At 55.8% G+C, this 12394-nt stretch overlaps 1 protein-coding gene across 5 annotated transcripts in view; it reads left to right on the top strand.

The window, feature by feature from the left end:
* Positions 1 to 11866, top strand: part of MGAT5B (alpha-1,6-mannosylglycoprotein 6-beta-N-acetylglucosaminyltransferase B) — an 81067-nt gene extending 69201 nt beyond the window's left edge. For 4 of the 5 annotated variants that reach the window (XM_027518550.1, XM_027518549.1, XM_027518553.1 and 1 more), the window contains 6 exons: positions 1992 to 2147; positions 3151 to 3297; positions 3481 to 3597; positions 9211 to 9285; positions 9666 to 9922; positions 10325 to 11866. In XM_027518550.1, coding sequence (XP_027374351.1) covers positions 1992 to 2147; positions 3151 to 3297; positions 3481 to 3597; positions 9211 to 9285; positions 9666 to 9922; positions 10325 to 10523 — 951 coding nt within the window. In that variant the 3' untranslated portion in view covers positions 10524 to 11866. The remainder of the gene's footprint in view (positions 1 to 1991; positions 2148 to 3150; positions 3298 to 3480; positions 3598 to 9210; positions 9286 to 9665; positions 9923 to 10324) is intronic. The other variant, XM_027518554.1, reaches the window with a different exon arrangement.
* The last annotated feature ends 528 nt before the right edge of the window (positions 11867 to 12394 follow it).

Below are 12394 nucleotides of genomic sequence, written 5' to 3'. Positions count from 1 at the left end.
GGAAGAGTGGATTCTTAACCACTGGACCACCAGGGACGTCCCCTAGATCACCTTAATCAGTGATAGTGATTGAGACCATTTTAAAAGAATTTAGCCTCTGTTAAGAGTGTTTCTCGGAGAAGGCAATGGCACTCCACTCCAGCACTCTTGCCTGGAAAATCCCATGGACGGAGGAGCCTGGTAGGCTGCAGTCCATGGGGTCGCGAAGAGTCGGACACGACTGAGCGACTTCCCTTTCACTTTTCACTTTCTGCATTGGAGAAGGAAATGGCAACCCACTCCAGTGTTCTTGCCTGGAGAATCCCAGGGACAGTGGAGCCTGGTGAGCTGCCGTCTATGGGGTCTCAGAGAGTCCGACACGACTGAAGCGACTTAGCAGCAGCAGCAGCAGCAAGAGTGTTTCTAGTTCTGGTCCACCCTTTCATCCGTGATGTAATTCCTCAGAATTCCAACCCAAAGGGTAGTTTCCATCAACGCTTCCTATCTTTAGCAGGCCTTGAACTTAGACTTTCCTCTCCCAGGTCTGCTCCGCTGCCTGGATCCTGCCCTTGGAATCAGCGGGTGGGCCCCCCAGGAGGAAAACCAAACCCGACACTGGACTCAACAATCTCTTTTCTTCTTTCCCCCAGGTCTTGGCCTCAAATTTTTTCATTCTTTGTTAGATTTTCAGGGCCATCATAGGTGTTTTCCCTGTATTTCCTGATCATTCTCAGAGACAGGGCTGATCTGCATTACCCAATGTGGAAGGCCTCTTTGTAAAAAATTTATGCACTTTGAGTTTCAAAATGTGAATTGTTAATTATTTTAATATTTGTTGATAACATTCTTCAAGAGCTGTGGTTTATAAACTAAATCTGGGCTGGAGCTTCTGGTGGTCTGACTTCATGCTGGCTGGTAGGACATGGGGAACCATGGGTTCTTTTCCTCTGACCCACTGATCTTCTGGGAACCAACACTCCCTGAAAAGAGCTCCAAGCCCTACCCTGATTCATGATCTTGTAGCTACTTTCCCTTCAACTTATCCCTTCCTTTCTTCTGCAAGCCTCAAAAAAAAAAAAAAAAAAAAAACTAAAAAATAGAACCCAGCAGCCAATCCCATGCTTATTTCTACTGAGATCCTACACTGACTGCAGCTCCCAGCTCAGAGCCTGAGCCGTAGGGTCAGATGGGCACCCAGGCGCTGAGGTGTGATCTACTCGCCCATGCTGCACACCACTGCAGAGGTCATCAGGGTTCAGAGGAGGCCAAGTAGCTCCATTTGTTGTTCAGTCACTAAGTGTGTCCGACTCTTTGTGACCCCATGAACTGCAGCACGCCAGGCTCCCCTGTCCTTACTGTCTCCTGCTCAAACTCATGTCCATTGAGTTGATGATGCCATCCAACCATCTCATCCTCTGTTGTCCCCTTCTCCTCCTGCCCTCAATCTTTCCCAGTATCAGTATCTTTTCCAGTGAATCAGCTCTTCTCATCAGGTGGCCAAAGTATCAGAGCTTCAGCTTCAGCATCAGTCCTTCCAGTGAATATTCAAGGTTGATTTCCTTTTGGATTGACTGGTTTGATCTCCTTGCTGTTCCAGGGCTCTCAAGGGTCTTCTCCAGCACTATAATTCAAAAGCATCAGTTTTCCGGTGCTTAGCCTTCTTTATGGTCCAACTCTCACATCCAAACACAACTACTGGAAAAGCCATAGCTTTGACAATACAAACTTTTGGATGCAATTGGATGTTGGTTTCTATGGGAGACGTTTGGAAGACAACAGGTCCGTGGCTAAACAGGCCTAGGGCCCCTGGTCTAGTCCAACCTTTGCAACTCACAGATAAAGGAATTGAGGTCCAGAGAGGAGAGGGGGCGTCTTCAAGGTCACACAGCTGATTAGGGACCAACCTGAAACTGGCCCATGTTTTCTGATTTCCCGACCAGTGATGTCTCTTCAGTGGGCTCTGCCATCTGTGGTCAGAGCAAGGCCCCCATCTCCTCCTCCTCCTCTTCCAGGGGAAGGAGAAGTTCTTGAGCATTTTGAACAAGTACATGGAGATCCACGGCACCGTGTACTACGAGAGCCAGCGGCCCCCCGAAGTCCCGGCCTTTGTGAAGAACCACGGCCTCTTGCCGCAGCCTGAGTTCCAGCAGCTGCTGCGCAAGGCCAAAGTGAGCCCCACCCCCTCCTCCATCCTCACCCCAGCCCGGCCATAGACGCCCAGGAGGCTGCCCATTCATGCTTGCCACATCTGCCACTGTCGCTCATGCCCCCTTCTACGTGTGGACATGCCCCAGCATGCTCTGCTGCCCTGAACCTCGTGTCCAGGCCTCCTACGTGCTGGTCGGAGCCAAGATTAGAGATAGAGCTACCCATCAGGGAAAGGGAGCTGGATGGGGTTCAGTGATGGGAAAAAGAGTTGGGCTTCCCGCCTGCTGCCCCGTAACACCAGTCCAGCCGACTTCTGGGTCAGGCATGGATTTCAGAGCCACTGAGTGGGTAGAAAGACAGGCCAGGGGCAAAAGGAGGAGGAGCAGCCAGGCTAGAGTTCCATCTGACTGCTTCTGGAAGTTCCTGAACTGTGTCCTTGGAGCATGATCCTGCTGTGGGCCCTGAAGTGTCAGCTGAACCTGAAGGGTCTCTTTCCAGCTGCTAGGTCCTTTCCTAATCTGACCATAGCTCCTTTCTTTAGGCATCTTGGGTATGTGTGGTGTGTATGTATTGGGGTAGAAAGAGGATACCTTTGTGCAGTGAGCAACCCAAACAACCTTACGTGGCAACCCGATTCAGAATCACTTATATCATCTTCCAGGGGCCAACCCTATGAGCACTCCTCTAGTGCAAGTCAGGTGCTGAATGAATGTCTTTTGGGTGAGTGAGTAAAGGTCCTTTGAGGTCAACTGTAGGAGTGGCCTGAAGCCTTGTAAGCTTGGGAACCCTTGCTGTTTCTTTTCCTCTCCAAGGCATAGTCTTTGGAGCAGGAAGAGGCCATTGATATTACCTAATTAGACCTCCTCACTTCACGATGGCCAAGGCACACAGCTGGCCTGTGCTCTCTACTGCCCCAGTTGCCTCCTGTGAATGTCCTGACCCCAACCGCACCCCCAGCTTCTCGGGGCTCCTGGGCTGTGATACCCAACCTTCCCTGATCATCATGCCACCTTGGTTCTGCAGCTCTTCATAGGGTTTGGCTTTCCCTATGAGGGCCCTGCCCCGCTGGAGGCCATCGCCAACGGCTGTGTCTTCCTGCAGTCCCGGTTCAGCCCGCCCCACAGCTCCCTCAACCACGAGTTCTTCCGGGGCAAGCCCACCTCCAGAGAGGTGAGTGGGAAGGGCCTGAGCCCACATCCAGGGGCTCTGAGATGGGACCCCAAAGTTCCTGGAAGGAGAAGCATGAAGCCTGGGGTGAAGGAGAGATGGCCCAGATGGGTGGGGGCACCTCCCCTTCACCCAGCCCAGCTTGGCAGCACAGGGAGAAGCCGCCTGTCTCTGTGCCCTGGGTAGGTATTCTCCCAGCATCCCTATGCAGAGAACTTCATTGGCAAGCCCCACGTGTGGACCGTTGACTACAACAACTCAGAGGAGTTTGAAGCAGCCATCCAAGCCATCATGACAACCCAGGTGAGGCTCGGATCCAGTCAGGACCGCCAATATCCTATACTTTGGGTCTTTGCTATAATTGGAAAAAGATGCTCCTCTTGGTGAATTCAGACTTGCAGGCCTGGATTGGCAAATTTGCGCAGGGGCCCCACTCACCAACTTGGATGTGTGTGTGTTTGTCGAGGAAGTGGAGGCGGAAATATGCTTTTGTGCAGTGGGCAGCCTACACAACCTTACATGGCAGCCCTGGATCCGGAATCACTTATTGAGTGTCTTAGGAGGCCAGGTCCTGTTAGCACAAGTTAGGTGCAGGGTGGTTTCCAGGATGAATGTGTGAAGGTTCTTTGGACTCTTGCTGTCTCTGTGGCCTTGGGCAGCACATCTCAGGGCCCACAGATCATCTGGGATCTTGTTAAAAGCACAGGTTCAGATTCAGCAGGTTGGGTGGGGCTGAAGCCCTGCCTTTCAAACCAGATCTGTGGTGTTGGTGGTGGCACCACCTTTGGGTAGCAAGTGGGTGGAGCATTTGTGTTTCCTCCAGCAAGTAAGTGTTGGTGTGTGTGCGGGGGATGCACTTGTGTATGGGAGGGGCAGGGAGGGGCTTGTGCAGCTCGCCTCCTCTGCTGGCACCTTTGGCATCTGAGAGCCCCCTGTGTGCTCTCATGGTCCCTGTATATAGAGAGGAGGTCAGACTGTGTGAACGGGGTGGGGGTGGGGGCTTTCTGCTCGCCACAGGCCCTCTGGACCCACTTCTTGCAGTAGCTCAGACTGCAGGCTGAGCCAAAATAACCACTCCTGCTGGGTCCTCTTCCCTGCCCAATACCCTGTTGTTCGTTCATTGCGTGTGCCGTCCCTGGAGGGATGTGCGGCTCAGGGTAAGCTTGTGGCAGAGTCAGAGAGCATGTGGAGCAGGGGCTCTACAAGGGAGAGCCATGCCCAGGAGGACGCCCAGCTGCCCGGGGAGCTGGGGGCCCTGCTAGGCTCGGGACAGAGGCCAGCAGGCATAGATCCCCCTATGGTCTTAAATGCTTAGCTCTGGGTCCAGAGTTCTGCCTGGTTGTCCTGACTATAGGCAGGTTTGTGTTTGTTTGTTTGTTTGCTTTTTCCTTTTTGGGGGGGGCCACACCATGTGGCTTGTGGGATCTTAGTTCCCTAAACAAGAATTGAATCCCATGTCCTAACCATTGGACTGCCAGGTTGGCATTTTTTTAACACCCTCCTGCATCCCATGGATCAGTCCCCTCCCACTCAGCCCTCTCCCCACTTAGCCCACCCTCTCAGCAAATGGCCCCAGAGAGTCCCTGCCTCCCGCACCTGCTCCCTGCCTCTACCCACTACACCCTCGTCCTTCCCTCCTGAGCGGCTGTGATTGTTTCTTTAGAGAAGGTGCCCAGGAAACTGCCATGTTACAGCCTAGGTACACCTCCAGTTGTAGCGGACGTGGCCAGGTTGACCTGGAAGTGGCTGAACTTCGGGACCCTCCCTCAGTGGTGCGGGGAGAGCCCTCTGCCCCTTCTGAAGCATCCACTTAAGCAAATCCTCCTCTGTGGGGAGCTCCTCCAAGTCACAGACTGAGACTGGGTTCTTCCAGGAGCTGACCCCAGACAGGGATTTGACGACAAGTAGTTTATTTGGGGGGTGATCCCAAGAAGGAAGGTTCTAGAGGGACAGTGAGTCAGGGTGTGTTATGGAGCTTACCCCTGCCTGCAGGCACCCGGTGTCCAATGCTAGCGGGGACCTCTGAGAGGTGGGGTACTCAGATCCCGAATTGTCCTACCTGAGAAATGAGGAAATCGAGGTGTTCCTCCCCCAGCTCCATCCATCGCTGGATGGATGAGGGGTGGGGGAGGGGGTCAGCTCTCAACACTGGGCTGAAGAGGTACCTCCATGGAAGGTATGGGGGAGGGTGCTGTGGGATGCTATCCTGGAGGAAACCACCACCCCCTTCCCGTTCCCTCTGCCCACCCCTTGCCAAAGCAGTCATCCGAGGCTTCCACCTGGAGGTGGGGACAGAGGCAGGGGTGAGAGGGGGACCTCCGAAGGCTTTTGTCCACCTCCAGGCCACAGGCCTGGCCCCACCTCCAGGATCCCTCCCTCGAGAGAAACTCAGTGAGATCCCAGCCCTGTGGAGATGGTGTTCCCAGCTGCAGACCTAAAAATGGGGTGGGGGTGGTCTGTGCGTGTGAGCCCGTTCATCTATTCACACATTATTTCTGGTTGGACACACAAGAAACTGATAACGTGGCTGCCCCCGGGCGGGGTCTGGGCATCTGGGGTCAGAGGAAAACTTCCTTTGCCTTGTTTTCTCTTGATTTTTTAAAAACATGAACATCTGTTTAATTGTGTTAATTAGTTAATTAAAAATCACAAGAACGTAAGGGTCCGGGAACTAAGGTATTGCAGATTCACCAGGCTGACTCTTGCAGCTGGACTCCAAACCAGCCCCAGGCCCCTCTGCTTTTAACCACCCCCACTCCTACCCCACCTCCCAGTTAGCCTGGAAGGTGTTTAAAAGGCAGACTCTTGGGCCTGTCCCCGGCTTCTGATTTCAAAGGACAGGTGTGGCTTGGAGTCTGCGTTTTACTTTTTTTTTTTTAATTTATTTTAATTGGAGGCTAATTACTTTACAATATTGTGGTAGTTTTTGCCATTCATTGACATGAATCAGCCACGGGTGTACATGTGTCCCCCATCCTGAACCCCCCTCCTACCTCCCTCCCCATCCCACCTCTCTGGGTTGTCCCAGAGCACCAGCTTTGAGTGCCCTGTTTCCTGCATCGAACTTGGACTGGAGTCTGCGTTCTAAACAAGCCCCCTGGGTAAATCTGATCATCCTAGTTTAAAAAACAGAGATAGCTGGCAGGAGCTCAGAGAGCGAATGAGGGCCGCCATCAGGGGACACAGCTTCTTCTTCGAGTCGTGGGCCTTTTGCGGGGAGAGGGAAGGGGAGGGGCCGAGAGGGACCTGAGGCATCAGCCCGGCGGCCCCCACCCTTTGCCTGCCACCACCCCCGCAACAGGCAGCGAGGAGGCTCCAGGTGGGGGCTCTTTTCAGGCCTCTCAGCCTCGCTGGGTTTGCCCTTCAAGCATCTCTCTGTCCAGGGTGAGGCCATTCGAGGTGAGGGGAGGGAGAGGAGGGACAGGGAGGTGGGGGGAGGGACGCCCGCTTTCTCCCCGCCCGCCGTTCTCATTATCACAGGCCGGTAATTCCAGCAGGACCAGCACCTGCCATTCTGTGAGACGGATCACTGTGCACACCTGTAATTAGACCTAATGGGGGTAATTTCCAGGCAGGCTGGCTCGTCCGGTGGGAGATTCACGGCAGGTGGGACGTGGCTGCTCTGAAATGTCCCCTCATTCAGGGGGTGCACGGCTTTGAATCACCGCGTGATAGGCTTCAAACCACGAGGGGGATAACTCGGTGGCTGCTGCTAGAGCAGGCAGTGACATTTGGAGGGGAAGTCTCTTCTCCGGGGGGTTTATTTATAACCAGGACTTGAAGCCTTGTACCCGAGGCAACTGGGGACCTGCTCGAGCAGCAGCTGGCGGCTGGGGCCTCGGGGGCCTCGGGGGCCAGCAGCTCGGGCTGGGACTGACCGTGCAGAGCTCAGGGCTGAAAAGCTGTGCTGGTCGATGGACTGTGAAGGATGTGGCTGGGTGTGGACCCGGGGAATTCTCTGGGACCCCGGAACTGCCCCTGGATTAAGGACACCGGCTCACAGTGCAGGTGAAGTGAGGACTGGGGCAAGGTCAGATGGGAGGGGTCTTGTCTTGAGACTCGGTCCTGGTGGCGGCTGCCGCTTCTCAAGACCCTCCTCAGCTTGATGTCAGGCATATCCCCCTGGCCAGAGGGCTCAGGATGGGCCTGCAGCCCCTCGAGGTGGGGTCTCCTGGAGGCAGGATTGGGCTCTGACTCCACCCACCTCTGATGATGAGGAAGGGCGGGTGCAGGGGAGTGTGGCCTCGAGCAGACCTGCAGGATTTCACTACCAGGGCTGAAGCTACCTGATTCCTGGTGCTGCTGGCTGGAAAATGGCATTAACAGGAGGTGGGCTGGCTGGGTGTGGTGCCCACACACACACACACACACACACACACACACACACGTGGGGAGTTGGGCATGGGTGTTGAAGGCTAAAACATCTTTCTCTGAGTCTGAGATGGACTGTCTCCCATGTCAGCCTGATCTTGCCTCCTGCCCACCTGGCCGATCTTTCCTCCAGGCTGGCTGTGTGCTGGGCCCCCGGGGGGTTGGTGTGAACAGGGCAGGGGTGGCCAGGCAGGAAAAGTGGAGGAGAGGTGCGGGTCCCCACTCCCAGGAGGCAGGTCCCTCATCACTTCCTCCCTTTGTTCCCTTCACTGCTCGGGCCCCAGCTGCCTAATCCATCTGCTCCCATCAGCCCCAGTGTGCGCTGCTCTGTAACTTTGATATTTAGACGGACGGTGTGTGGCCTCTGTTTGGGGCACCTAGTTCATAGAGCTCCCAGGTGCCTGATCTGGGCAGGAAGCTTCACAAATGTGATCTCATTCCATCAGGCTGAGAGATGCTCTGGGTTCCTTTGCATGAACCTTCCGCATCTTGGGCAGGACACAGGCAGAGCCGGGATGCTTTTCCATTCTACGACTACTTCCCCAGTGACGACTGGGTACCAGGCAGTGGGTGAGGCATCAGGGATTCAATGGTGAACAAGTCATGGTCCCAGAGTGCATGGGGCTCCTAACCTGAGGGAGACAAGGGACACATCAGAAATGATAACACAGGAGCCAGTTCTACACTGGGGAGGTCTGGGGTGAGGGCCAAGGAAAGTGGTCTTTTAACAGGAGTTAAACAGGAGGTGTTACTCTGGGTCTGCTTCCTGGAGGAGGTGACATCTAAGCTATGCTGTGCTTGATCACTGTCGTGTCTGACTCTTGGTGACCCCATGGCCTGTAGCCCCCCAGGCTCCTCTGTCTGTGGGGATTCTCCAGGCAAGAATACTGAAGTGGGTTGCCATGCCCTCCTTCAGGGGACCTTCCCAACCCAGGGATCGAACCCAGGTCTCCCGCATTGTGGGCAGATTCTTTACTAACTGAGCCACCAGGGAAGCCCAAGAATACTGGAGTGGGTAGCCTATCCCTTCTCCAGGGGAACTTTTTGACCCAAGAATCAAACTGGGGTCTCCTGTGTTGTAGGCGGATTCTATACCAGCTGAACTGAGCGACTAGGGAAGCAAAGAATACTAGCGAAGGTTGCCATTTCCTCCTCCAGATGAATTTCCTGACCCAGGGATTGAACTCATGTCTCCTGTCAGTGGATTCTTTACCCATGAGCCACCTGGGAAGGGGAAGATGAATCCAGGGTTTGGCTCGGAAAGAGCAGACATCACAGCCCAAGTGGAGATAGAACAATGAGCTTTAGGGAAAGAGGGAAAACTTGGTATAGCTGGAAAGGAGCCAAGGAGAGATGAGCTGTCCTGAGCCCCTGGGGGCCACTGTGGGGGGCATTGGGGAGCAGGGCATCTGAGTGGATGGAGTGGTCGGCTAGCTGGGTGCAGGATGCCTGAGCCCCCAGATCTCTGCTCCCAGAGCCAAGTGGCCAGGTCTGGGGAGCCCCAGGGTTTCTCCTGACCCATGTGTCTGCCTGTCTCTCCCACAGGTGGACCCCTACCTGCCCTACGAGTACACGTGTGAGGGGATGCTGGAGCGAATCCACGCCTACATCCAGCACCAGGTGTGTGGGTCCCCCACTCTCGGTCTCTGGGGTGGGGCGGCTCCAGAGTCTGAGGACCCACCTCTGCCCGGGGTGCAGGGTGCTTTAGCACCCCCGTCTTTCTCCAGCCTGTTTCCTTCCCTGCGGAGGGTGGAGATGGACTGTTGAGGGGCCAGCAGTACTGCTCAGAGACCAGGCCTGGAGCGCCCCTCTCCTGAACCCCCAGCTCTCGCATCCAAGCCTCCATATCATAGCACAGAAATGCAAAGTCTCTTATTTTTCATTTTATTATAAAGCTGCTTAAAAGTTTGGTAGCAAGTGAGGGGGAAGTCGGGAGTAGGTTGAGTCGGCGGGAGAGAGGTGCCCCATTTTTCCTCCAAACTCTGCTTTCCTCCCGGTAGGACTTTTGTGCAGCCCCAGGTCCTGCCCCACCTGGGACCCGAGCCCCGCAGAGCCCCTTCATCCTGGCTCCCAACGCCACCCACCTTGAATGGGCCCGCAATGCCAGCTTGGCCCCGGGGGCCTGGCCTCCAGCGCACTCCCTCCGGGCCTGGCTGGCTGCTGCGGGGAGGGCCTGCACGGACGCCTGCCTGGACCACGGGCTGATCTGTGAGCCCTCTTTCTTCCCTTTCCTCAACAGCCAGGACGCCTTCCAGAAGTGAGTGAGCCCCCTGCCTGACCCGGCCCAGCTGACCTCACCTGTAGCCCCTCACTCCCTTGACTGCCTTGCCCCCTGGCCTGCCAGCAAGGGTGAGGGGGACTCAGTGCTTCCCAGAGAGGAAGGATCTGGAAGGGACCTTCCAGGCAGGTTTCCACATTGCAGCTCTACACCCCTGCCCAGGCTGTCTGGGCATCTTCTAGGTCCAGGCTGCAGAAACTGCCCGATTTCTCCTGATGCATCAGCCTGTGGCCCTGCCCTCCTGCCCACTGTCAGGAGCTGCCCACCCCAGCGTTTATCCCAGCGCCTCCTAGAAACATCCCTGGGTCCAGAATGGGTGGGCCAGGGTGGGGGGAATGGGCAGTGCCCACTGAGTGACCGCCTCCGGTGGTGCCCACCCAGGCTGCAGGTGCCCTGCGACGGCATTGAGTCAGAGATGAACCACCTGTACCCGGCCTTTGCCCAGCCCGGCCAGGAGTGCTTCCTGCAGAAGGAACCTCTGCTCTTCAGCTGTGCCGGCTCCAGCACGAAATATCGGCGGCTCTGCCCCTGCCGAGACTTCCGCAAGGGCCAGGTGGCCTTGTGCCAGGACTGTCTGTGAGGGTGACCGCCCGGCTGGCCCTCCCCACTGCAGGAGAAAGCACCAGCAGATTCCGAGCTCCAGTGACCCTCCATCCCTTCGACGCCCCCGAACTGAAGCCTTCTTCCTTGACTGGGACGTGGGCAGGGCAGATTGGTGTGTAGGTCTAGGGAGGGGGGAGACTCTGCCAAGCACCTGGTGCCCACCCCAGGCAGGCTCCTCATGCTCCTCCCAGGGGCGCATGGCAGCACAGTGGCCAAACAGCTGGGGGTTGGTACAAGGGTCCCACTGAGTGGCCCAGGAGCAGGTGGTCAGAGGTCCCTTGCTCTGTGCAAGACCAGATCTGAGCCAGATGGAGAGAGGGCCCTTGTCCTTCTTGGGACCAGGAGGGGCCCTCTGGGTATACGACAGAGGAAGCGGGGTGATACTTGCTCGATGGCCCATTGAACGGTCCACAGAGTGGGGAGTGATGTGTGAGGGGTCAACCTTGTCCCTCTGGAGCTGTTTGCAATGTGGGCAGAAAGGGTGGGGGGCCTGAGGGAAGGCCAGGCTGGGGGACCCTGTTGAGGCCTCCTATTAGCTTTCCCAAATTCCCTCTCCCTTCCACCCTTGGGGACTATGGTCGGAGGCTGCAGGGACCACCTGGACCTTGGGTTGAATTGTCTCCCTTTTGCTTGTTCCAACTCTCTTCACTTTGGGCATTTCCTGAAACCTCCCCCAGCATGACTGCGACTCCAGACCGTGGACTTGCTTCCAAAGCCTCAGGCCCTGCCCCACCCCCAGGCATCTTTCGCAGGCTTGGGATGGACCTTCAGCCCCACCCACAGCACACCTGGCCTATTTCCTGGCTCCCCAGGCCTGCTACCCCCTGTGCCCTCCCACCCCATCAGTGCTGCATCTGCGTCCCTACCTCCAGCTTCCTCCAGCCTCACACCTCCTCTGGATCCAGCTGTCCGTCCATCTTTGTGTGGCATGCCTTCCCCTTCAGCCTGAGCCCAGAGCCCTGCTTGAGGAAAAAGACCAGGACTTCAGACACACTGCCACCCAACCCCAGTTGGTTTTTAATCCCACTCCCTTTCTGGCAACCTGCCCCACCCACCTAGGCCTGCCCCTCCACCCTTTTGGGGAGGCAGCCACAGGACCGTGAGTCCAGAGAGGGGGGACTAGCCCCGCTGTGGGCCTGAGGCTGGACCCCTCCCATCAGAGAGCCCTCTCGGTCGGGGTGGCCCCTGTGGCCACAGAAACTCAGTAGTCACCAAGGACCTGACCTGTCGGGGGAAAGCAATAGAGATACTCTTTTGTCTCTCTTTTTTTAAAGATTTATTTCTTGAAATAATAAATATTTTATTGGGATGTGAGGTGCAGAGGAGGAGTTGTGCTATTTCTCATCTTTTTCCTGGGATGCCCAGGCCTGGAGGAGGAGTGGGGTGTGAACACCCAGGGTTGGGGGCAGATATCTGGGGCCCGTGGGCCCCTCTTCCACATTGTCACTTCATCTACAAGGTTGGTGCTATGTCAGGTTGCTCAGAGGAAATCCCTGCAGGTGTCAGAAGTCCATGGGCCCTTCTGACCACCCCAACACTGTGACTTTAGGGACCCTGCTTGACCAGCAGGCTGTACCCGGTTCTGCCCACCTGGGTCTGGCCTCTGCTGGCTGTGCTTGCTGTGAGGTCAAAGGACAGAAATGCATTTTTATGAGAATCTCTGAGCTGGATCGTGATAAGATGACTGACTAGGGGAGGGAGGTCAGGACAGCAGAGGAAAAAGATGAGTTCATCTCCCAATGAACACATCAAAAATACATGTACACATGGAACAATTCTCACAGAAAACCAGCTGAAAGCTGGCAGAAGATCCTTCACAACCAAAGCTGCAAGAAAGAACCCCATGTA

The sequence above is a fragment of the Bos indicus x Bos taurus genome, chromosome 19 (assembly GCF_003369695.1).
Source record: "Bos indicus x Bos taurus breed Angus x Brahman F1 hybrid chromosome 19, Bos_hybrid_MaternalHap_v2.0, whole genome shotgun sequence".
NCBI classification, from domain to species: domain Eukaryota; kingdom Metazoa; phylum Chordata; class Mammalia; order Artiodactyla; family Bovidae; genus Bos; species Bos indicus x Bos taurus.
Note: the sequence above shows the minus strand (reverse complement) of the source record. Positions and strands in the feature narration are given on the sequence as shown.